Source organism: Typopeltis vanoorti, chromosome 3, assembly GCF_054136105.1.
Source record: "Typopeltis vanoorti isolate ZY-2024b chromosome 3, IOZ_Tvanoo_1.0, whole genome shotgun sequence".
Lineage (NCBI taxonomy): Eukaryota > Metazoa > Arthropoda > Arachnida > Uropygi > Thelyphonidae > Typopeltis > Typopeltis vanoorti.
The window spans coordinates 53,771,730-53,799,052 of NC_143551.1; the positions used below are offsets into that span (position 1 = coordinate 53,771,730).

General features: G+C 35.4%; 1 protein-coding gene across 1 annotated transcript in view; it reads right to left on the reverse strand.

Annotated features, from left to right (window-relative positions):
* Positions 1-14,902, reverse strand: part of LOC150108157 (uncharacterized) — a 280,382-nt gene extending 265,480 nt beyond the window's left edge. Inside the window, exons 1-3 of the mRNA XM_090390420.1 lie at positions 14,784-14,902; positions 11,341-11,530; positions 10,468-10,572 (exon numbers count right to left, since the gene is read on the reverse strand). Of these exons, the coding sequence (XP_090246546.1) occupies positions 10,468-10,572; positions 11,341-11,530; positions 14,784-14,902 (414 nt within the window). The remainder of the gene's footprint in view (positions 1-10,467; positions 10,573-11,340; positions 11,531-14,783) is intronic.
* Between the last annotated feature and the right edge of the window lie 12,421 nt (positions 14,903-27,323).

Consider the following 27,323-nt stretch of genomic DNA (forward strand, 5'->3'; position numbering starts at 1 on the left):
TTGAAGGAAGTAGCTCAGTGGAAGTGGCGCCTGCATTCTCTGGGCTTGGCCGCTCGAAGTTAGACTTAGGTTCAAGTCTAGTAGCCGACTGGGGGAACCTTTTCTAAGCCTATCTTCGACCGGTTCCCGGTATCCATTTAAATAGAGCTGTTTCGTAATGTTTATTTTTATTTAACAGAAATTTTTCTAATGGTTCACCTATCCCGATGTCTTTTTCTAAAAATGAAAACTTCAGTAAATGCTTTTATATAAGTGCATTGATCGTATCTGCTATTGATTTTTGTTACTTTCGCCATTTGAGTATCATCAAAAGGTCCCTGTTGACGCAAATTCCGCATTTAAAAGTGTATCTCAAACTTTTAGATGTAACAATTCTCCCCCCCCCCCTCCCCGAATCCACTAACTCACAACTTTATTTCAAATACTGTATTGATGCAAACAAAGCGCTGACACACACGCACACAGTCCCATTAACTAAATGCAGTCTTTTCGTTAAAGAAAGAGGATAAAAACATTGAAAAGAAGAAATCAAAAACCCGAAGTGCAGTTGTGTAATTTGAATATGCTACCAATAAAGGGCTGTACAATATAAACCTACGCGCGTGACCTTTAGCGATATGCTGAGCACTTTCAGTAATGGAATCAAAATAAGACAAGGATAAGATCAAACGCAAAATAACGCATGTTTTTGTGCGATGAAACAATATGTCACATGAATCTTTCATACTCAGTTTTTTTATCAAACAAACAGTGTCATATTGTATTACTCTAATTTCAACTTTTGTGTTTATCTTAAAGCAAGCCACTATAATTGAATTCGTAATTTAATTAGATCTTACAAAGGGGAAAAATGCGAGGAAATATTTATAACATAATACAGTACCTAGAGGGAAATTGAACAAAGAGACTTACGTATATGATATCGCGGTTTCGTATAAATTATTTTCAACGCAGTAAAAACTATTTCGTCTGCTTGTTTAGTTTTGCAAGATAAGGCGTCGTTTTCAAATTAAAAACGACAAAATGAAAATACGTAGTTGTTTTCTGAATATGAAATCACGTCGTTAGTAAACCAACTGCGTTCTTAAATTAAAACAAAAAAAAATTGTTTATTTGTTCACACAGTATTTACTTTGGGTAAAGTTTGATATTTTAAATAATATAGAAATATTTATGATAAACACAAATGCATTCATGGCTGATGGTAATTAAATTATTTACTTAAAGCACGTAGTTCCGATTATATTTTACAATTAAGCTACATTAGAATTTAAAATTTAACTTATTATTCCTGAAGGAACATAATACCTCACTTAGTTCAATTCAATACTTTTGTTTGTTACATGCCAAAGCATAAGTATCCAAAAAAAAAAAAAAAGAAACACAACTACAGTGAGAGAACTAACGAAAGTATTCTATAAAATGAAAAATGAAACATAAGAACTGTAGTCCACTACAAACAAGCAGGAACAAGCTAACTTAGCTCAGCCTACTCAGTTATATTCACAAGTCGTTAAAAACAATGTTAAAAACAAAGATGAATCTACAATCCTTGCTATAAATTAATAGTGAACCCGACAGCCCGATTAAACGGCGAAGAAACCAAAAATATCATAAAAGAAAAAAATTGATCCAAGAAAAATCAAAATGGGAATCACAAAAAAGAAAAGAAATAATAATGGAGTCTTAATTGAATCCAAAGAAAAGACCGACATAGACTTGATACATAACGAAATCTCTAAGGAATACAAAGACATGTTAGTAGAAAATCTCAGTAAGAAATAGGTTCCAAGGCTCGTATATGATATTCCCAGTGAAATCGATATGAACAATGCAATTGGCTCAATACCATGAAGAACTCTTCAATGGCAATACAAAGATGACACTGAAATTTATCATGACAAATAAAAAAAACGGACAAAAGAAAACTGATTATAGAAGTTGATCCAACGGTGAGGACCAAATTGCTGAAAACTGGTGTTAAAATGCTGTGGAGAATTTGCCATTGCGCAGACTACGTAAGCTTTCTGGGGTGCTATAACTGCAATAAGTTTCACCATCATACACGAGGCTGTATGGGGAAAACCACATGTCCGTTCTGCTCTAAGGAACAGAAGTTCTGCGAGGACAGGTATTAATACAAGAACCCTACAGCATCAACAACAAAATATGCGGCTTTCCAAGTAATTATAGAATATTTTCCAAAGGATCAGAAAGAAAGAGAGCTGCAATACTCGTGGTCAACCCTGAAGTTGAAGCAAAATTAATTTCTCAGCATAGCAACGAGGACTCGGTACTTATTGAAATTACGTACAGAGGAATTAAAACTTATGCTACAAGTATGTATCTAAACTATCACACTGACATAAAATATGACTTAGAAAAAATGGGAAACATCGTGGATTTTGCCATCAACCACGGCCTAATTCTTGGAATATATAGCAACGACCATTCGGTTTTATGGTTTAACGAGAGCACAAACAATAGAGGCAAAAATTTGGAAGAGTTTTTAGCACCAAATTCCCTACATACTAAACGACGACTGTAACACTCCATCATTTGAAAATACCAGAGGAAGCAGCTTCATTGATCTGACAATGCTATTTTACTCCGGATGTATTAAGTTTCATCATCAGTAACAAAAATTTAAATGAAATACAGAAGACAAACCATAGCATCAACATCAGATACTCCACCAACAAAACCAATCTAGATACATTTATAAAAACATTAAAAAGAGAATTTGCACGCCTAATCTCAGAGCATTGCACTGAGATCAGAAAACAACAGCTTAGGCAATAACACAGCCATCTGGGCATCAGCACAAGCAGATATAAACTTCTGCGCTTTCATCAGGTCTGAAAAAATCCTGTGACCAAACTCAGAACAACCAAGAAGCTAAACATCGATGGTAGAAAATTAGCACCTTGGTGGAACGACGAAGTAACAGTCCCAAGAAAACGTGTAAACCCACTCAGACGACTATATCAAAGAACCTACAGTAATCAAGATTTAAGATAAAGTAGAAGACAGTAAACTATAAAGTTTACTGTCTTCTATATAAAGCCAACTATAAAGTTGGCTTTATATACTACTATAAAGCCATAAACGGCTATTAGTCCAAAATTACGAACGGAAAATGGAATCATGGAAAAAAAATCTGCTGTTTCAACCGTTCTACAGCTGTAACGAAAGAAGTTAAATGCGACTGTCCCCAAGGCGCCTGCTGTGGATCAGGTTTCTGGAACATCCAGTACGACTCGCTATTAAGACTTCCTTTCACTACTGAAACAAAAGTCATCGCATCATAGCCTTCGCCGATGATGCGATGATAATGATTCGGGGACGCGACGGCTTACAGTTAGAAGAAACGGCCAACGCGAAGAACTCTTCAAAATTGCAGAAGAAAGTTACCTTCAATAGCACCAAGTCTAAAGTGCTCCACATGTCACTTAAAAAATCAAAACAGCCTGTAACGGTCTTCCTAAACGAAGAAGTTCTCGAGGTAGCCAGTGAGCTAAAATACCTAGGAGTAATAATAGATGAAAAATTTACCTTCAACAAGCACATCTGATATGTTACCGAAAAAAAGCGTACAAACTGAAAACCTTCTAGCAAAATCGGCAAGGATTAAGTGGGGATTTGACCAAAGAGCTCTGCAAACAATATTTACCGGAGCTATACTACCACTGATATCTTATGCTGCACCTGCTTGGAAAAAATACACTAAAATCTAAGAAAAACAAACAAAAGTTAAACAGAATTCGACATTTTATAGCCATACGAATAATTAAAGGATACGGAACAATATCTTTCGAGGCAGCTGCGTATTGCAGCTCTAACACCGACCTGCCTGAAAATACAAAAAAAATTCTCTCTTATATATATGCAGTCACTTACGCGGAAGATATGGCGGAAATTCCAGCGTTGATCCAAATTGCTACGAACGTACGCTTCACTACAGTAGGTGGCCTCATCCAGCAAAGAAAAACATATATTAAGGAGAAGGATAACTCTGAAAGCGACGATTTCCATATATATATATATACACACTGACGGAAGCAAAACCGAAGAAAACGTCAGTTGTTCTTTCATTGCATATTACAGACAGTGACAGTAGAAGCACTGTACACGGCATAAAAAACCAGAACAACCATACAGCATTAACAGAACAGACAAGAAATCGGGTTTGGAATCTCACTGTAGAGGGATGGGAAATCAAGTTCTGTTGGGTGAACGCGCTTACTGGGGTAGCAGAAAACGAGAGAGCGGATTAGTTGGCTAAAGAAGCAGCTATGAACGGCTAGAAACAAGTTATCGAAAGTACTCGAAATCTGTTATAAAAACACTTGCAGAAGAAAGAAGCCCAGACTCTGGGAAGAGGAATGGAAAACATCACAAAACGACCAACAACAAAAGAATTCTTACCAAGCATCAGAAGCAGACTCCGGCTGAAAAGACACGCCATTTCTCCAAGTTTAACCACGCTACGTGGAAAACTAAGACACTACTTACACATTCTATATCCTGGAATCACCATCATACATTTGTTGCCCGCACCATCAACAGACTGTCGATCACATACTTGACGACTCTCAGCTACTGGTCTCCATCCGGATGCCCCTACTCGTACAACACGTCATCACTTCCGGAGACAAGTGGCCAGTGTCAAAACAGAGACTTACCCACAAGTATTACTCAGAATCTCATAGGGTCGTGAAAGTTTTTTTTTAAATTAATATTATCCCCAGAAAAAGACAAACTAGAGAAAACAAGCAATTAATGGGATTAATACAATTGTCTTACAGCATTAATAGCTTCGGCTGTAATAACAATTTCTGCTTCCGAGGAAAGAAGGGTACAAAGTTTGATAATTTTAATCTTCTCTATCTATATTTTTAACAATACAGGTTAGTATGTGCAGTGGAAACTTTTCAGTAGGCCATTAGTGCTAATAATTAGTCTATTATAAAATTCAATGCAACTCATTCTTTTTTACAAAAAATATGAAATGTTAATTAGTATGTTAAATCAACTGTAAGTTGACAAAGAGAGATTTTTTTTTATAGTTTTGTATGGCTTTCCTCTGCTGCGATTATACGAGTTTGCAACTATAAGGTGGCCCATAAGTCATGGAATATTCCGTAGTTATGCAGTTGCTTCAAAAAGATGCCTCCCCGCCTTTCTACAGCATGTTCCATGCCTTATGAGCCACAAAGAGACGAGATTGCATCAGAGATTTTTTTGCTAGTGTCCAAAATTTATCAAAGAAGAATCAGAATCACAATTAAATTATAACGAACAACAAAGATTTCAAAAGAGGAAATCATGCATTAAATGCCATATTTGTTGCGAAACAAAATAATAGAATAAAACGATAGAAAAGTAAATTAATAGTTATGAGTTTTCATTGACAGAATCAAATTACAGCATATTTTAAAAGTACTGGCACCAAGATATGTAATTAATCATAACATTAATAATAATAATAATAATAATAATAATAATAATAATAATAATAATAATAATAATAATAATAATAATAATAATAATAGTAATCCGTATATAAGGTAGTCAGTCACTCTTATGCCTAAGTGTATATTTTTGTGTGTAAATTGCGTGTGTTCTTCTGGTCAGTTTGCGTGATTGAGGGATGAATCATCATTAACTGGAGAGCAGCATCTACGGTCCTATGGCCTTTATATGAACCCGATTATTATTGGTTGCTTGTAACGATAGTCACTCTTCTGTAGTCATTGCTAATGCACGAAGCTTAAATAAGACAGTCATATGGCGAGCCAAATTAATCATAGGGCGAAACCCCCGTGGCGTCAACATTAAACACCCTTTATATAAATGGTCAATTTAAAGTATCATGAATAATATCACAGACAAGAATACTCTGATTTGAGCAACTTGTGACGATTGGATTTATTGTTTCAAGCAGTATATTTTTCTGGGTCTTGAGATTGCTAGGTATATTCCTCGGAAAAAATATTTACATTCCTGCTCTTAAATCGGCTGATAAAAAAGCCTAGAGAAAACGTTACTAAAGTCGGTGACTAGAATCGACCAATTTTTTTTTTCTTCTTCTTCTGTCTCATGCTGATCTGATCTAGTCAAGCAGAAAACTGATCTCATTCCAAGCAATGGCATTTATCAACTACTTAAAGGCATTCGTAAACACCCAGCAAAATTCAAATCCACAGTTTGTTGGTCTTAAAGAAGAAATGCTATCTCCACTAGACTACTCATGCCAGCCGAATCTTACCCTTATATACACAAGATTATTACAGCGTGTAATAGGAGTGAGTTTCACGTTTCCAAGTTTATAAAATTTCTTGGTATCTTTAACGTATAGTACACTAAGGTAAAAACTTTCTTCATCTTTCTCTTATCCTGAGATTTTTATTTAATAAGGTTTAAGCACCCTGTGGCAACTCGTATAGGTAAATATAAGTTCTGCATTACTTCAACCTTGGTATCATTACCTCTGGGTCCTGCTCCTACTGATGTGCTTTGGCGCAGAAGTGGTCCCTTTCCTTGAGGTATGAGCCTCTGCTTGGGGTAGGTTTTTGCCTGTCAGTCATTGTCTGGAGGTGGGGCGAGCCTGCCACTGAGTAGAGCCAACGCTGAGAAGTTCTCGGTGACGGGGTGAGCCTGTCACTGAGTGGAACAACGCTGAGTTGGACGGTCACTCGTAGGGAGTGGTCTGGGGGACCGTCTAATTTTTAGAGAGGTCTTTACTTAAACAGTACCTCAATAAAGGTCGAAACCGATCTGGGTAGTGATCCTTCCCATAATACATAGCATTATTCATGTCCATAAGGAGATGTGCTTTGTATTATGGGATACTTAGGCAAGTGATCAGAGCTTAGTCCACCTTTAGCACGAGTTACCTCAGACCTGAAAATACTTCAGGTGCAAACTTAGCTTATTTGCTTATTTTGGAAAAAACAAAAATATATATATATGTATATTTCCGTTTACCAACAAAAACAAGGCCTGCCAATGGGCAATCCTTTGTCCCCATTTCTAGCTAACATCTTCCTTGAAGATTTTGAAACGAAAGACATATCTTCCTTTTCATTTAAACCAAAAGTTTGGAAACGATATGTTGATGATATATTCATTATTTGGAATCACGGGCAAACATCTCTCACAGATTTTCTTCATCATCTAAACATCCAACATCCTAATAAAAAATTTACTGCTGATATAGAAAATAATAACTCCTTAGCTTTCCTGGATGTCATGCTTACACGATGCTCTGAAAGATTAAAAATCTCTATATACAGAAAACCTACTCATACCAATAGATATCTGCATAATCTTTTTCATCATTTTCCACCACAAAAACTTGGAACTATATCTACCTTAGGACACAGAGCACGCTCTTTCTTGAATGAACCAGATGAACTACAAAAAGAAATAAATCACCTGACTCTTATCTTTAAACAAAATGGATACTCTGAAAAAACGATTAAGAAATTTCTTCTGGATCCTCCTAGGCAGTGCACAACAGAAACTATTAATTTTAAAGGTAGCATCTCCATCCCATACATTAGCACAGTCTCTAACAAATTAGTAAAAGTCCTTAAAAATATAACATCAAGACGTTCTTCACCACCCTTCCAAAAATCCATTCTCTAATCAGCCATCCAAAGCCTCCTCATCACAACCTAAAATATCCAGGTGTATATAAATTATGGTGCGATTGCAATATCCCTTATTTTGGACAAACTAACAAATCTATTGAACAACGTATAGAAGAGCATAAGAGAGACATCTCTTACAAAAGATCTCATGCAACTGCGTTATCCAGTCATGTTCTTTTTTCAAATAATCCTAATGATGATCAACAAAGCCACTCCGTTTGCTGGGATAGATCAGAAAATATGTTTCGCTGTGATGATGGGCTTGAGAGAAAAATTATAGAATCAAGGGAAATCCTGCTGAACCCTGTCCACTTAAACAACAATTTGAGTTATAACATCCCAGATATCCATGCTGCAGTTATTCAATATTGGCGTTCACGTGAGCTTGCACGCACACTTGCAATAAACAATGGCACGCCTGTTAGAACAATTTGAAAAACTACAACGTTTTTTATGTATCAACCATGTGTGGCAATTTTTACCTGTAATTTTCAGTTTGTTTAGATACTTCAATGCTTATTACTATTCTTTTCCTTTAAGAATACCCGAGGAAGGCTGTTATAAGCCGAAACTAGTCGTATTATTCTTATTAAAATCTTTATGAGTTATCTCGGTTTTTAGTCATTAAATCTATGTTTTAAAAATGTATCACAACAACCGAGTAAAAGCCGATTATCATACACACACACACACACACACACACACACACACACACACACACACACACACACACACACACACACACACACACACACACACACACACACACACACACACACACACACACACACACACACACACACACACACACACACACACACACACACACACACACACACACTCTTTCAGCTTACTCTTTTGAACAAGAATATGAATTAGGATTTATGATTAATAGTTTTCTGTCATGCTCTCGCTCTCTCTCTCTCTCTTCCCCAATACCTTGAAAATCATCGATAGTCATGGGCTCAGCTATTCATGACGGCTAAAGGTAGAGAAACTGGCTACCCACGAATTTTTAAAAGTTTAAGGCTGAAAGAGCTCTAGCTGTGATGAATAAAAAACTCAAGACGATTTCTTTACATAATTATCGATATTATATAAAGAAATCGGTGTATCTTGTATGAGTACAAAACAGTAATTCAGACTACCTGCAGAAAATTCGATTGCAGTTCCATAATTTGACTCTAAATATAAATAAATTAATTAAACTAAAGAAAGTGGATACTGTTATTATGCGGATTCTCAACTTGAATGCTAAATTGAGTCTGATGAATGACTACTCTCAAGAGTAGAATAGTCCAAATGTACAATCTTTAACGCTATCAGTAAAGACAATTTTGTATACGTCATATCGTTGCAATAGCCATAATAAAAATCTCACTCGACAATAACTGAGCTAATAATGGCTAAAAAAACTGTAGTAAAGTATTTTTACAACCTATTCATGAAACTAATTAAAATTACAAGACTTTAAAAAATATCAGCTAAAATTTACAAGCCAATTAAATATTGAATTGTTAAAAAAATAAAATTTCCGAAAAAATGAAGTGCAGTACAGATTTAGTCTTCATTTCTTTATCAAAACGAGAGTAAAAATGCATGTAAAATTAATATGCAAGGAATTTTTGTGTGTTGCAGGTGTGTTTGTGTTTTATACCTGTGGGTCGGACATATCTGTTCATTTATGTATCACTTAAATTAGATTTAGCATGTTCTGGTTACAATAAATATCTCCATGTGAGATGAGAAAAATGTGTGATAAAGAATTTTAGTTAGATAAAATTAACACATAAATATTTCAGTGTGGTGAATATTCCTGATTTTGTATTCACGTTTTTTTATTTTATTTTATTTTTTATTTTTTTATCACATACGATTAGTAGTTTACTTAGAGTTTTATATTTCTTCTCTTGAAAACGTGTGGTCTGAAAAACGAAACGCTGTGCATCATGAGTTTAATATTCCAGAAGCAATTCAGAGCTGTTTTCCTAAAGTAATATCTTGGTTGAGTTTACGTGACAGTGTAGAGTGACCTGAAGAGCGGTACGTTACTTTTCCCATTAATCATGTGTAGGATGGGCTTTGGAGACTGTAATGTTGCATATTTCTCTGATCTCAGTCTGTGCCCTGCATTATACTTGGGGAGTTTTTCTTTGTTATATTTGGCTGCTCAACATTCAGGAAGCGAACATGAAAACGCGATTTTAAGAAAAATATAAATGCAAAGACTGTGCACTTTGTCCGGAAAACGACCCGGAGTGACAACAGCAGAATTGTGGTGCTGCATGTATGATCCAATAAAGTAGATGATATTTCCATTATTCTGCTACTTCGTTTATCCAGTTGTCCATGGCTGGCGATATTATGTTAGTTATGGGGCACTTAGTAGCAAACACTTCGCATAACGCTTTTTATGGTTTTGTATACAAATCAGGATATTCGAGAATAGTTTACTACAATAATTAACTAATTTCTCTTAAAGAATAAAAACGCATTGAACGTGAAAAGGATTCCTATGAAAATTTGGCACGATTCTTTTCCGTCAGATAAAGCTCCATTATTTTTATTTAACTAAATAAAATAGTTCTTTTATTCTATAAGAATAAAATAATTTTATAGTTCTTTTATAAGAACTATAAAATAGTTATATATATATTTTTTTTTTAAACTTTAAATGTTGTTTAGATATATTTCTTAATAGACAACAGACGAAACAAATGAAAAATAAACGTTTCGAAATCAGTGACGCCATCTTTAATAATTAAATATATTAAACAGTTTCTTTAAATAATTGAATTAATATTCTTACCATTCTTCGAACAGAAGGAACCCTATGCATACCAGCTCCAGGTGGAGGTTCTATTCCAAGGCGATCTTGACCCTGACGTCTTCGGCAAAAACTGCACTTCCAACCCTTAAAAAATAAAAATGAAAATAGAAAAAAAAAAAAACAGCTTCACACAACGAAACCTATTTTGTTTATATACTCATTTTTATTATTTGAATATTTCTGCACTATTCATGTTTTTGATATTATGTCTCATTATTTTAATAATTGATAAAATGAACAAATTAACTTTATAATGGGCAGAAGATAAATTGTTAACAGTCTGAGAGACAATAATTTAAACATATACAACTAAAAATTTCAAACTATTTGAAAGAGAAAAGCGAATGGTAAACGTTGAATAAAATAATAGCGAATTATATTCAAATATCTCGCTTAAAGAAAACAAATTTTAACTTCATATTCACAAAAAATTATCTTCGGTAATACTGCATTTTATAGGTGGCGTCATTTTACGTGAATTTATTTCAACATTGAACTGGCAGACGAAATACATTCCAACTGTTAGTAATTTTCAATGCAAATATTTCTCGAGTTAATTTCGTAGACGTGGGCATTTTAAGTGATGGCAGAAAGAGGCAAAGTTTGCCTTTTTCTCTCATCAAGTCTTGTTTGAAACATGAAAAAAAAACGAGCTAAGCTTAAATCGAACCTAATCACGTTTCTAACAGCTGTGTTTCGATGTTGTAATTTTTAGTTAATGCTCGGGGACATTAAACATTCTAGTGTGACATTTTGTAATTGATTTCTAAGCCATTAAGGAACCAAGATTAGAAATTGCTCTTTAGACAAAAGCACGAGAAACTGAGAAAAGAATTTGCGCAAAACACATACCAGACCCTCCTCAGAAGGAACTTGGGAATACGAAGCGCAATCTTCACATACTCTCTGACTGCACTCATCACAAGTACGGATTTGCTCATTAGGGTCAAGTGCCTTCCGACAACTTCGACATGTCTCTGTAGGAGTTGCAACTCTTGGAGGGGTTTCGGCAAGCTTTTCTTTTACTGCAGGTGGTTGTTTTCTAAAAATAAGCAAACAGAAAAAAAGGAATTAGAAAATTTTCGCAAGTATAATGCTTTGCGAGGATTACTAAAATACGTCCTAATTAACTTCTGCTGCTTTCGTTAATACCGAAAAAAATATAAAAATTAATCTGCCTTGTTTTAATCGCAAAGACGGAGCTCCTTTAGCGCTAATTGAATTTTTTGAAGAGCGGTTGGCAATCGGTCTCCACCCTTCAGCTATCATTGATAGTGAGATCGAATCTACCAATTCGACAATTGATAGATTCGATTCGATTTGTCTGTCGTAATTTTCCTGAGGAAAATTACGACAGACAAATGCCACCATATCTTCGCCTTACTCTAAGAGGTACATATTATGTTTGAAACAGTGAGAGATCTAAGGTCAATTTTTCAACTGTGAAATAAAATACTCGAATTTATGGGAGGAGAAACACTAATTGACTCTACCAAACGCCAAAAATCGACTAACTCCGAAACCTCCCGAAGAAAGGCATAGGAGAAGTTTATTTCCTCTAGTCGGTGACTACACATACCGGCCACTGAGTTAGAAACCTTTATGGAGATAGACGTAAACGTCACTTACGTAGAGAATATGCAAAATACTTGTCACGTGGATCACCACTTGTTCTAGGCCAGTGCTTCCAAAAATTTCTGGATGTCATGGAAAAATTAAAATATTTCACGGCCCCCATCGAAAACAAAAATCATAATACAGACATATATTATTATAATATTTATATTCAATCCAAAACATACACAGCGAATATTGCAAAAATCAAATGCAAATATTACATTTTTAGCATCTTACATGCACATTTGACAGGGCACATTATCTCATATTTTTATATAGATTTATTGTTATTGTACATTTGCAGTACAAGCACATGAAACGTAAAACGATTAGTAATAAAGAAAGAATTAAAAACATAAAAGAAGTTTAATAATAATTTAATCTGATGGATGTGTTTCAATACTGCTAGACAAAAAGTCAATATCAGGTGAAATATTTGAAACTGCAATTCTTAGATTTCTGCTTTGAAATGAAACTTATATGAATAAGCTATTCTTTTACTACTAATATTCTACTAATATTTATTAAGCGTCGAAATACGCAGGAAGCAAAATTTGTGAACTCGCACCAATGTGTGATTTTTTCCATTAAAATATAAAAAATAACAAAAAAGAAATAATAAATAAAAATTAAATACGTTTCTTTTAAGATAAAAAAACTACTTATCCTTAAAACATTTTCATTGTTTGTTTTCATGTTTGAAAATATTTATTTTCATTATTTCACTGCCCCCCCTCAACAAACCTATTGCCCCCAAGGGGGCAGCGGCCCAGAGTTTAGGAAGCGCTGTTCTAGACAACTATTTAAGAATGCTGTTGGTCAATAATTGTCAATGGTGTTGATCGCAATGGGAAACACAAAGGATCTTTCGGAGTTCGATAAAGGGCTTATTGTGGGTGCGCGTCTGGTTGAACCCACGATTTTGAAAACAACAGAACCGACTGCTTACTCAAAAGGTGAGATATCCCGGGTGTTTAATCAGTGGAAAAAAACTCGCATTGCTTATCTAAGAGGCGTGACTGTGGTCCTAAGAAAATTTGTCAGAAAATGTCTGAGAAGGCTTGTGCAGGCAAATAGCATTTCCTGTGTGCAGCAAGTAACCGAAGCATTTAATGAAGGCCGTTCCTGACCTATATCTCACTGAACTAAGGCAGCGAATTGAAGAGGATTACATTGGTAGTCGCATGCCTATACGGTAATCACTGCATGAAATAAAAGTTTCTAATTCAGTGGCTGATATGTGCAGAATCGAACTTATGTCTTTCTTCGGGCAGTCTAGAACTCTGAACTCCTGTCTGATCTCTGAAGTCCAGTGGAAACGCTATTTCCACAAGACTACGCAGGCCCTATGTGGAAAATTGTCGTAAAATATTTTTTTGTATAAAAAACAACTTACAATATATTAATAAATTAAATTTAAAATAATTAGAGTTTGCTTTAATCCAATAAAATGTGTATTATTATTATTATTATTATTATAAAATATGGACTGTTCCAAGTAATGCTGTTTTTTGTAGGTCATATGGGGTCACTTCGTTGATGTTTAATTGCTGTAAATAGTTGGATAGCTTCTTTGAAGTTGCACGAAGTGCACTGATAACTATTGGGATGACTTTGGTGTGTTTAAGCCGCAGTTTAATCGCCAATTTTCAGATCTCAATATTTAGTAATTTTTTCCAGTTCTTTGTTGTTAATGTTGTTATCGATGGGTACTACGATAACGATAATCCAAACCTGTCGATTTTCGATAATTGTGATGTCAGGTCTATTGTGTTCCAAATGCCGATCAGTTAATATTCTGAGGTCCCAGAGGGTTTTTGCTGTTTGGTTTTTCCAATACTGTCTCTATTTTATTCTGTCACCAGTTATCAGATGTAGGAAAAGCATATTTTTTTTTGCATACATGCCAATGGAATATTTTGGCCACTTGATCATGGGGGTATTTATAGTCAGTATGAGCTATCTTGCTTTATTATTATTATTATTATTATTATTATTATTATTATTATTATTATTATTATTATTATTATTATTATAGTTGTAGTATTTGTTGTCGTTGTTGTAGAATTGCCTCCTAATCCTATAGACGAACTATAGACGAAGCCCTTTTGTCGAAAAAGATTCTAAGTTCGAATGCCACCTAGGATGAGAAGGATCTGTATAAGGATTTTCAGTGACAGGTGAGTTGGCTGGTCTCGTACGAAGTTGGCAGGGTTTTTCCTCTCAGAAACGCGGCGGGGTTTCGTCACGCATCCAGACAAACCGGCCAGTAGAATACACGCAATTTATAGACAAAAGAATACTTATAGACATACGGTTATCAAATCTAAGGATGCTTGGAAGGTCGTGGAAGCTTAAGTGCCTGTTAGAACCACTGAGGATGAAAACAGCATTACTAACCATTAGGTTGATGAGAAAAGATTATTATTATTATTATTAATGCACTGTTAATCGTAATGAAAATAATCGATGCTTTCTAAAAATCTTAATAGATTATCGAAGGACTGAACTGTTAATAATTAAATATGAAATAATTAATCTTAATGTAAAGATTAATTGTTATATTAAGCAAGCAATTATGGTGAGTATAAAAATGCACGCCTACAATTTTCAGATATACTAATAAAATGTAGCTAATTTTAGTTCTCATTTTAAAACTTTATAAGCTAGAAAAATACCTCATCTGCTGAGCTTCCTTTTCAAATTCTTCCTCTTTCTGCCACACGCGTTCCAAAATCGATCTTTCTTCAGCAGTCAAGTGTTTCAAATTAACCCGAGGAGATTTTCCAGGCGACATTTTATCCTTTACCAGTACTATTTCATGTATGCCTGATGCAACAGTTTGCTTCAGCTTGTTGATGGTACCCGGTCGTTCTCTTTCGTCTTCTGCTGCATTTCCCGTACTCTTCACAATCTAAATCAAAAATAATAAATACTTCGAAATTCAAAAATGAAATATCAGCTTATTTAAGAACATCAAATTTCATTTTTGAGAAGAAAATTATCTTTAATCATAAGTTACAACTTTAGTACTTAAACCGGCCGATAGATGACAATCAAATTTGTATTATTATTATTTAATGAATTTATTTTTTATTCCTAACATCGTATCGTTTGGCGACTTTAGAATTGAAGTAGCGAAGATATCAAGAAAGATTTTTTTATTATTTTATTTTATCTTTTCCCCTCATCGAACAAGTTAGGTTAGATGGACTCGCATTGGTATGCGAGTATTTCTGAAAAGTATGTTTTTTTATTTTTTTTATTTTCGGAACATAAATTTGCGAAGTAGCAGAAGTTTAGACGAAGCGATGAGCAAGAAGCGTTAAATGTTTCTTGTTAGTTACAAAGTTTTTAGCGACATGAGAAAAGTTTGGGCATTTCTGTGTTTTTATTACACACTCGGCAACATGGATTTTCATGAATATATATCCTATATATATTTCTGGAAAAGCAACGGTAATATGTGCCTTTTTTTTAAGTGAAAAAAAATTATTAGAAAATGTGAATAAGACAAGAAAAGAATTGTTTTTTTTTCTTTGAAGATAATTTCTTTTCAAAATCTAATAAATGTCTATGAGGTGTAATAAAAAAAAAGGGTTGACAGTGTTTAGCATTAGCATTTAATCCTTTTTTAAAATTCTTTTTTACACGTACATACTGTATGTTCTGCACACGAAAGTTTGATAGGCATTTCCAGGAAGAATACTAATCTGATAACCATCCAAAAACTCTCGTCAAGAAACTGAAGAAAGGAAAAAAAAACATATTTTTCAAGTCACTTTGATTCTTCTATAGCAAGTAAGATGGAAATCTTCCTGGAGGTGAAATTCTTTCGTCACCTAAAGCACTTCCACAAACATCAATGCCATGCATCGTAGGAAAGCACTCGTTATAAGTCTTACCCCCCCTCCCCCAAAAGGGATAATGGTTTACATGAGGGGATCAGTGGCTCATCCACTTCGCGTCTGTCATGCAATATTTGTAACGATGACGAACGGCGATATGATAGATTTTCTTTGTAGAAATGATCATTGGACCTGTGTTATACTAATATTATATTATACTAAGGGGAAGGGGATCCTCCCCCTGACGCCTACGGCTTCCTCCCCCGAGTTCCGGACTGGTAGGCCGGTTCTCCTTGAATTCTGATGACTCAAATTTTGAAAACTCGAAAGGGGGATTACGCCCCCCCCCTGGCTCCTGCGGCGCCCAACCCCGCCGAGTTCCGGACTGGTAGGCCAGTTCTTGAATTTTGATGACTCGAAAGGGGATTCTTCCCCCCACCCGGCGTTCAACTCCCAGAGTTCTGGACTGGTAGGCTGGTCTCCTTGAATTCTGATGACTCGAATTTTGAAGATTCGACACTCAGGGTAGCCACCGAATTTCAAAAAACGTTTCAAATAACTTGACAAAAAACGTGACACGAAAATGTTACAAAAAAGCTTATCATTTTATATTATAGAGTAGATTATATTTCTATGTTTCAGAAAATAAAATTCTCTCTCTCTCTCTCTCTCTCTCTCTCTAAAATCCAGAAACTCTTTTTTTTTTTTTCATCTTAAGGTGAGTTAGCTAGTCTCGTAGAACAGATGCAATGACACTGGCCTCATAGCTTTAGCTGCATCAGTCGTAATTGCAAGCAACCACAACTGCTCCAGAAAGTAGCTGGTAAGTTGAACGGTACTCCAAGCCAGGAAGGCTTAAATATATGCAATTGTATATCCGTTGGGAACATACTACTTGGCCCCTGATTCACTTGACAGTCACCTAAACGTAATAATGAAAAGTAGATAAAAGTACTTCTTGCCTAACAACTGATAATAATCAGTGACAGTGGCGGATTACCTAATAGGCGCACTAGACCTAGGGTCTCTTCGTATCGAGGGACCTCAAACATTACATAGCAAAAAGATAATATGCATCTAATAAACGTAGAGACAGTCTTAACAATTTTTGTGATTTTACCAATAAGCAATGTTAGTGGCGAACGGTCTTAAAAAGAATAAAAAAATATTTAAAAAATAGTTTACGGCAGACTTAATTAAATGATTTATCTATAATGTTTATAGAAAACGATATAGTTAATATTCTAAATTATGATAACATTATCGATCAGTTTGCAGATTGAAAAGCACGAGAGGTAACATTGTAAGGTTGTAATACTAACCAGGCAAATTAAATAAATAATTATAAATAAAGAAAAAAAACTTGTTATTATTTAAGGATTTTATTGTCTTTTTAATATTAAAAAAAAAAAAAAAACACTTTTACATAAAGGGCCTTATAACAAAATTGCGCCTGGCCTCAAAGGAACATAATCCGCTACTGGTTAGTGATTAATATAAGTATATTAAAAAAACTAATAAATAAGTTTATTTTTTCACAGTTCCATCTACATAGTAGATTATTAAAATTCATTTTTATTGCTTTCATTTTGATCCTATTAAATCTTATCGCATACTAATTCAAGCAAGTAACCCAAATTGATCATTCTGGATTAAAACGATAGCATACGATAGATAGAGTACGAGAATCGACCGTGAGATGCGGTGATTAAATTAATATCTTTGGAGGGTAATGGATAGCAATGCTGTAGCCAATGAAGTCCTAACTGAGGCTCGGCTATTGCTGTTACCCTCTTGCGATGATCAGAGCTTTAATAGCTCAGTAACACCTTATCCTTACACTGTCCTCTACAGATAACAGGGAAGATGAAAAGCATGCTTGCTTCGTCCTTTTAAGTCAGTCCTTATAGATTGATTTGGATAGAATTTAAAACCAGAGGGTAACAGATATAGTAAGCTGCTAGGCAGATATGGTGTGCGCAAGCTATAGCCAATGAAGTGTTAACTGAGGCTCAGCTATTGCCGTTACCCTGGGACGTAGTTTCGCTCTCTTAGGTTTCTTCCGAAATTTTGCTCCCGGTGAGGGGGCTTAGATTTCGGGGGGGGATTTGCCCTGAGAGAGCATTTTGAGTCTCTGGGAAGGATGTTCTCCGGCGCGGCCCGTGAGGGGCCATGTCCGTGGATGCTTTTCCCTGGAATAGAATATGAGCAGTTCTGCTCAGTGGTAGGGATGCCCATCACTGAGTTGGACGGTCTTTTGGCCACTCGTAGGGGGGGGGGATGGTCCGGGGAATCGCCTAATAATTTTTAGAGATGGCTTTACATATTCACAGCCAATGAAGTTTAACTGAGGCTGGCTATTGCCGTTACCGCCATGATCATTGAGCTTATAGCTCAATAAGACCCTATCCGTACATTTTCTTTTACAGATAAAGGGGAATATGAAAAGCATTCTTACTTCACCCATCTAGCCAAAAAAATTCATTTGGATAGTAGGCTATGCTATACATTTACAAAATTACATCGATTTGGTTATATTATGTTATTTGATTAGATTGTGTTATGTTATATATTAAACCGCCTTATATATAATTAGGAAGTTACGTATATGACTTTGGTTATATTATTATATACAGTTAAGAAAACTGCATATTACATATATGGATTTGGTTATTAGACATTGTTATTATATATTATATGCGTTGAAGGGTTAGGATTAAAAAATAATACTGAGCTGATCGATGGAGCTAATAAAATGACAAACAGATAAAAAATTTGTGTGTGTGTGTGTGTGTGTGTGTGTGGAAGAAAATTAAAAATATGATATGAGATTTATTTACTTACATAAAATAGACATTTTATATAATATATATGCATTAAAATTATTGAACATATACATATATACAGTATATATATTTAACTTTGATGACATTTTTTTTAGAAATAATTTTTTTTTTTTTCGTATATCCATTTGGATGCATTTGGTATCGAATGAGCTGGTCTCGAATGTTTAAATTTGTCACGTTGCATCCATAAATCTGGCTGAATATGCAGAATCAGTCTAATGTATACAGTCTTCGTTATATTTGACATGCTGATTGTGCAATAGTAAAAATATCAACTTGAAACACCAATTTGACCTGTCTGCTTTACCAGAGACAGGCTCCTCTTTTTTTTTTTTATAGTCAATTCATCTGTAAACTCCCATATTCAAAGAGTTACAAGCTATTTACAAATAAGAAAAATACGTGCTCACATTAAACTACATTCAAATAGTGAACATCATTTGGTCTCGTATACAGATGGATTTCAGTTATTTAAGTTTAGTTTCAAAATGTCATGCAGGGTATTTAAATGTCATCACAAGCCAATGAGTTGGTATTTGGAAAAACTGCCTGTTTTCAAGGACTTCAAAACTGCTGCAATAGAAACAACTTGAATATTTGGCGATCCAAACAAAGTTTTTTTTTTAATGCACAGTCACTGTGCTCCTCTCTCTCTTTCTCTCTCTCTTAAGCATTAACCTTTGCTACATTCTACTAAAATTGATGTTTGCACAGCATGATAGCTCAGTAAAATATGTCTAGTTGACTTAACTTCAAATGGTAAATAAAATACTGGCAACTGTCCAACTATTTGGTTGCTCATTGTTTAAACCTTGTGAAAGATCGATAGCTGCCTTAGTATTTCTAGCTAAGTAAACATTTAATCGTGGATCCTCAATTTATTTTTCGTTTATTTTACTTACACGATTCCAGAACTATACATTTTGATGTTAATTTCGAAATATTATTGAAAATTAATATCTATGGGCATAATTGTGTACCAATTACCTGAAACATTTCTATTCATTTTTAGATAGAGTAATAATTCCTGAAATAATGATTAAATATACATAGAAATGTGCATTATATGTCTATTTATTGTAAGTAAATAAACCTCATATCATATTTTTAATTTTTCTTCCATAAAATGTTTAATGGGAGTCCAGATCTTCGTTTTCCAATCGGCTGAACCTATATTTTTATTCATTTTGTTTTTGGGATAATTTTCTGTATTTAAGTGTATCATATCTGATAATTGTCGATATTTTCGAGTCTGATTGTATGTTTTTGGAAGAGATTGAGTTGCAATTAAATTTTTAGTCAGTGTCCCTAAAAACATCTTTTTATGATTGTCTCCAGTTGAATCTTTACTTGTTTATATTATTGTTACTTTTGTGCTTGACTGGTTGAACTTTATGATTTTCTTCTATACTTAAAGGAGAATCATAACATTCAAAATAAAAAATATATTTAATTTAATATATCGAGTAAAATATACTCGATCTTTGCTTTTATTATTGGTTAATAAATATTATTATAGCAAAATAGTTTAAACACCATTTAAGAAATAAAATATTGTTTATATACTATAGAGAGATTTCTGAAGAAGTATGCCATGGGGTGGATGATGGAATCAATCGACAGTGAGATGAGATGCGGTGATTGATTCATTCAATCCAATACCCTTGGAGGGTAATGGATGGCAATGCTGTAGCCAATGAAGTTCTGACTGAGGCTGTTACCCTCCTGTTACCATCAGAGCTTTAATTGCTCAATAACACCTTATCCTACACTGTCCTCTACAGATAACGGGGAATATGAAAAGCATTCTAGCTTCGCCCCTTTAAGCCAGTCCTTATAAGGACTAAGAAGTATGCCATTTTTTACAAAATGGCGGCTCGCATAGTAGTCTCGCATGATGGTTGTTGTTGCGAAGAATGTTTTTTTTTTTTATTTCAGTGGTGATTAGTGAGTTTTAGATATTGTGAATCTGCTTTGTTTGCGGAATAGAAGATAAGAATTACTTTTGATACAATTTTTTGGCCCTAGCCCGTTCTATTCGCCATCATACCTATCCGAAATATATCTTAATATTTCGTACACAAGAATGGAGAATGTAAACGATATCAAGAACGCCATTCAACAGCTAAACAAAGATATGTCACTTGACATTCTCAAATTCATCCTTAAGAAATTTGATACAGACTATCCTGGTTGCTTGAATCTCTTCACTCAAGTAAATGACACTGAAGATGATGATTTGGACATAGAAGAGGACATTACACCTGTTCTACCTACAAAGATTCCCCGACAGTTCGATTGTTCTTATGAGGAACAATCTAATAAAAGACGAAGAACATCGGGAGGTGAATTGGAAGATAATGTAACAACTCAACAAAATCAGATCTCCCAAGACAGAAAAGAAAAGGTCCCTCCAGTTATCCTTCGAGATAAAGACAAATGGACCTCAGTCTCAAGATCCATAGGAGAACATAATATCAATTTTTCCTGGGCAAGAAATACTGAAGAGGGTGTAAAGATCCACCCTACCACTGTCACTGATTATCGCTTGATGACGAAAATGTTTGACAACTCAAAACTGCCCTTCCACACCTTTGTGCTAGCAAGCGAGAAGAACTTAAAGGTAGTTCTAAGAGGAGTGGCTGAAGGCATCACAACTGATGAGATCACAGCTGACCTCATCAATCAAGGACTGACTCCAACCAAAGTAAGTAGAATGTTGAGGTCAGATAAAACACCAATGCCACTGGTGTTGGTCGAAATCTCCAACACACAAAAAAGCATCTATGAAGTAACTGACATCTGTAAGCTTAAAATCACAACCGAACCTCTAAGGAAGAAGGCATCGGCAGGGCAGTGCCACAGATGCCAGAGGTTCGGGCATGCCCAAAAACTGTGCAGAGCTGCATATAGATGCCTAAAATGCGGTGAGGGTCATCAAACCAACTCCTGCACCAAACCCAGGTCGACACCTGCCTGTTGTGCCAACTGTAGAGGACCACACCCCTCTAATTACAAGGGTTGCCTTTTCCATCCAAAAAACCGTGGATGATTAAGAAGTAACCACGCTCCTCCAAGAAATGACACAATGCACATCCAAGCAGTTCGCCCTCCAGATCATATTACCTCACATTCGACAACACAGGAAGGCACTCAACCATGTCCAAATCATATGCGGAAGCGGTAAGAACCCAGACTTCTTCATCGCAAGAGCGAACAAGCTCTAATCTAACATCAGCTTTAACCTCATCACTTGCAACAATGCTGCATGAATTCAGCAAAGCAAGCACCTCACCATCCTCCAGAAAAAGATTCTACCTAGAAACCCAATCCATATTAACAGCTCTCTATAATGTTTAAAAAATTTAAACCAAATTCTCTCATGATAACAGCATGGAATGCCAATGGCTTAACAAACAAAATTCTCGAGCTGCAAGAATTTGCAAAAAGATACAATCCAGACATAATCTTGATCAGTGAATCCCACCTCAGACCATCAAACAATCCAAAACTAAGAGGTTATATTTTATACAGGACAGACACACTTAACTCTAGTGGAGGCGGAACAGCTATTTTTATCAAAAATTATTTAAGCCACAACTCGCTGACCAACCCCCAAACTCTAAACCTTGAGGTTACGGGTGTGGAGGTGCACACTAATAACGCTGGCAAACTCAAAATCTACGCGGCGTGCAATCCTTCCAGTATTCCACTATTGACAGCAGACTTAGACTCCATCCTTGACTCCACGGATTCCATAATTATAGCTGGAGACCTTAACTCCAAACATACGGCCTGGTTCAGTTCGTCAATCGACACCAAAGGCCGTACCTTATGCAACTACACATCACTCAACTCATCAATAGTAGCTGGACCCACTGAGCCCACCCACTACAGCCCATCAGGAAGTTCTGATGTATTAGACATAGTTATCCTCAGAAACATCAAATATCAATACCAGCTGGAGACAGTAGAAGAGCTTAACTCAGATCATAATCCCATCCTACTCAGGTTAGGACTTCAAGACCAGCTCTCTCCCCATCATTCTTTCATACCATGGGACAAGCTCTCTAAGGTTCTTCCAATCCACATCGGTCCTCCCCCTGTCATTCGTAAAAAAGAAGAAATAGATCAAGCTGTAAACAATTTAACTAGGCAAATCCACACAGCAATAGCATCAGTCACTCAAACCACTGTCTTCCACGCTCCTAACTGGATCCCAGAAGAGATAATGGACCTGATTAGAGCCAAAAACAAGGCCAGAAAGCAATATCACAACACCAGAGCCCTGCAGGACAAAGCAACCTTAAACACTTTGAGCAGACAGGTTCGAGAAGCCCTCCAGGTCCACAGGAAGTCCAAATGGGAAACCAAACTGAAGGAAATCAACCCAGAAGATAACTCCATGTGGAAGTTTGTAAAATCTCTTCGTACCAAAAGACAACCACTTCACCCTTTAAAGACCAATCTTGGAGTTGCACACACAGATGAAGAAAAAGCAGAAGCCCTAATTGACAATCTGGAAAATCAATGCAGCCCATCTTATGCAAACTTAAATATCAATCTTATTTACAAATTTCATCGTAAAGTTAGAAATGCACTAAGTCAGCCTAAGGATGATTCAGAAACCATCACCCCCACATCTCCAACAGAAATAATAAATATCATTTCCCATCTGAAGAATAAAAGCCCCCGGCCCTGACGGCATTACCAATAGAATAATAAAGCTACTCTCACGGAAAGCCATAATTCATCTAGTTAATATTACCAATTCCATCTTAAGATTCCAATACTTTCCCTCTGATTGGAAAATCGCGGACATTATACCTCTGAAAAAACCTGGTAATAACCCACAACTTCTCCAAAGCTACAGGCACATCAGTCTTCTTTCCTGTCTTGGCAAAGTAATAGAAAATGTCATCCTATCAAGACTACAATCAGCAGTGGACCAACAGAAAATAATCCCAAATGAGCAATTTGGGTTTCGCAAAGCTCACAACACGGTGCAACAAATTCACCGACTAACAGAACATATCACTCATGGCTTTAACTGGCACCTTCATACTGCTGCTGTATTTTTGGATGTTGCCAAGGCCTTTGATAAGGTCTGGCATCAAGGCCTTATCTTCAAACTAATTGAAAACAATATCCCAATTAAATTAGTGAAACTCATATATTCATATATCAATGAAAGATACATGCAAGTAAAACTCAACGGAATTGTTTCTTCAAGGCGCAAAATCCTGGCGGGAGTACCTCAAGGTTCTCTTCTGGCCCCAATACTTTTCACAACTTACATGGCAGATATTCCTCTCAACCCAAAAACAACTACTATGGCTCTTTATGCCGACGACACCGCTATTCTAGCTAGATCGCTCAGCCCTCACCTAGCAATCACTAGACTCCAAGGAAGTATCAATGAGCTAGCAAACTGGTTCACCAACTGGAGAATTCAAGTAAACCCCCTCAAAAGCTCAGCCATGATGTTTTCAAGAAGAAAGATCGGCAACAAAGAAGACATCCTGCTCTCTGGTCAAAAGATCCCATGGCATTCAGAGACCAAATATCTTGGGGTATTGATGGATAAGAAACTCCTTTTCAACAAACACATCAATCTCGTTTGCTCCAAATCTTCCAAAGTCATAGCTCAGCTCTACCCATTGATCAACCGCAAGAGCAAATTGAACCTACATAATAAATTGCTTCTTTACCGGATGGTAATACGTCCAGTCATTACCTACGCCTCACCAGCATGGAGTCACACTTCAAGATCAAACATTTCAAAATTACAGAGAATCCAAAACAAATGCCTTAGGATGATCCTGGATGCACCGTGGTTCATCAGAAATTCACAAATTCACCGAGAAACCGGCACTCCATACATCTCCTCCCTTCTTCGTGATCTTGCAGAAAAATTCTTCGTGAAGTCAAGTTCACATTCAAACCCACTAATCGTGAAAGCTGTCAATTACAATGAGACTGATTACTACAAAGACAAAAGACCGAAGGCTATTCTTCTCTCAACCGATCATAGCTAACACTACTGCCCTCAGAGGGCGAGCTTAATTGCTCACAAATCTCCCATTCCCAAATAACTCTCATTACAGATAAAGGGGAATATGAAAAGCACTTGTGCTTCACCCATCCTGTCAGTAACGTCAATGGTCAATGGTCAAGAAGTATGACAGGTTGAGAGAGGTGTAAAAGTCCTTTTTGGGACTTCCAGGGTAACAATTGGCAATGCTGTAGCCAATGAAGTTTTAACTGAGGCTCGTCTATTGACGTTACCCAGCTATGACTAGAGCTTTTTAGCTCAACAACACTCCATCCACACAGATTTTCTTCATTCAGATGACGGAATAAAGAGTCAAGGACTCAGTCCATCGCCCAGTTCTTTTAAGAACTTAAGAAGTATGCCAATATTTCCACTTATATATATATATATATATATATATATATATATTTGTAGAAAGTATTTTATATATATATATATATATTATATATATATACTGTATATTCATATTTTTATATATATGAATATACAGTATATATCACATCATCATCCAGCGCAAAAGTTGGGTATTATATCAACTCTTGCGAATTGTGCAAGATCTGTACTGTCAAATGAAGAAGAACTAAAAAAAGAACTACAACATCTTAAATGGACCTTTAAAAACACTGGCTACTCTTTAAAAAGTATTAACGACCAATTATACCACCGTCAACATAGCAACGTAGAGACACAGGACGACTCCAAAGGTCATATCGTCTTGCCATATATCAGCACACTGTCCAAAAAGCTGAGTAGAATCCTAAAGAAGTTTAACATACAAACGTGCTTCTCGACTCTGCCAAAAATAAGATCACGTTTCAATAACTATAAACAATCTCAAAACCTTCTACAATTCCCAGGTGTATACAAGGTCACATATGAGTGCGGAAAGCCTTACTATGGGCAAACGGAGAAATCTATCCTACTGCGTCTCGAGGAGCACCAGAGAGACATTGCTTATAAGAGAACCAGAGCAACTACTCTGTCGGGCCATGCCCTGTTTTCAATAAACACGAAAAACGAAATCCGCCAACATGAGATAAATTGGACATCAACTTCAAACCTACACATTTGCCATGATGAGGTGGAACGCCGCATTGTGGAGTCAAAAGAAATCATCTTAGACCCGCTTCATATGAACAATAATCTCAGCTATAATTTGCCTGACTCTTTCAGCTCTACTATCAGATACTGGAGATCGCGTGGTTCCACACACGCACAAGTGTACAACAATAGAACTTTAACACGGACTATAGCTCAAGTTCATAATAACTGTAATTCACAGTCGAATATTATGACTTTATAATTGTACAGTTTTACAGTGTCTCAATGTTATTTTCAGTGTCTTTTAATATCTTTCTATGTTCTTAACGCCTGATGAAGTCAATCTCGACGAAACATGTTGCATTTTCAAATAAATCTCATTTTGTTATAATTCTCGGGTTTTAAGTCAGTTAATATTAAAAATGAACATATCCCAACCCCGAGTTAATAGTTATCTGTAGAGGAAAGTGTAGGGATAAGGTGTTATTGATCTATTAAAGCTCTGATCATGGCAAGATGGTAATAGCAATAGCCGAGCCTCAGTTAGAACTTCATTGGCTACAGCATTGCCATCCATTACCCTCCAGGGGTATTGATCACCGCAACTCACGGTCGACCTCTATCCTTCGATCCCTCTCTCTCTCTCTATATATAAATATATATACTGTATATTTATATTTATAAATATATATATATATAAATATATATACTGTATATTTATATTTATAAATATATATATATATAAATATATATACTGTATATTTCTAAATATATATATATATAAATATATATACTGTATATTTATATTTATAAATATATATATATATAAATATATATACTGTATATTTATAAATATATATATATATAAATATATATACTGTATATTTCTAAATATATATATATATATATATATATATATATATATATATATATATATATATATATATATATATACTGTATATTTATATTTATATATATATATATAAATATAAATATACCAATAGATATCTGCATAATATTTCTCATCATTTTCCACCACAAAAAACTTGGAACTATATCTACCTTAGGACAGAGAGCACGTTCTCTCTTGAATGAACCAGATGAACTACAAAAAGAAATAAATCACCTGACTCTTATCTTTAAACAAAATGGTTACTCTGAAAAAACGATTAAGAAATTTCTTCTGGATCCTCCTAGGCAGTGCACCACAGAAACTATTAATTTTAAAGGCAGCATCTCCATCCCATACATTAGCACAGTCTCTAACAAATTAGTAAAAGTCCTTAAAAATATAACATCAAGACGTTCTTCACCACCCTTCCAAAAATCCGTTCTCTAATCAGCCATCCAAAGCCTCCTCATCACAACCTAAAATATCCAGGTGTATATAAATTATGGTGCGATTGCAATCCCTTATTTTGGACAAAC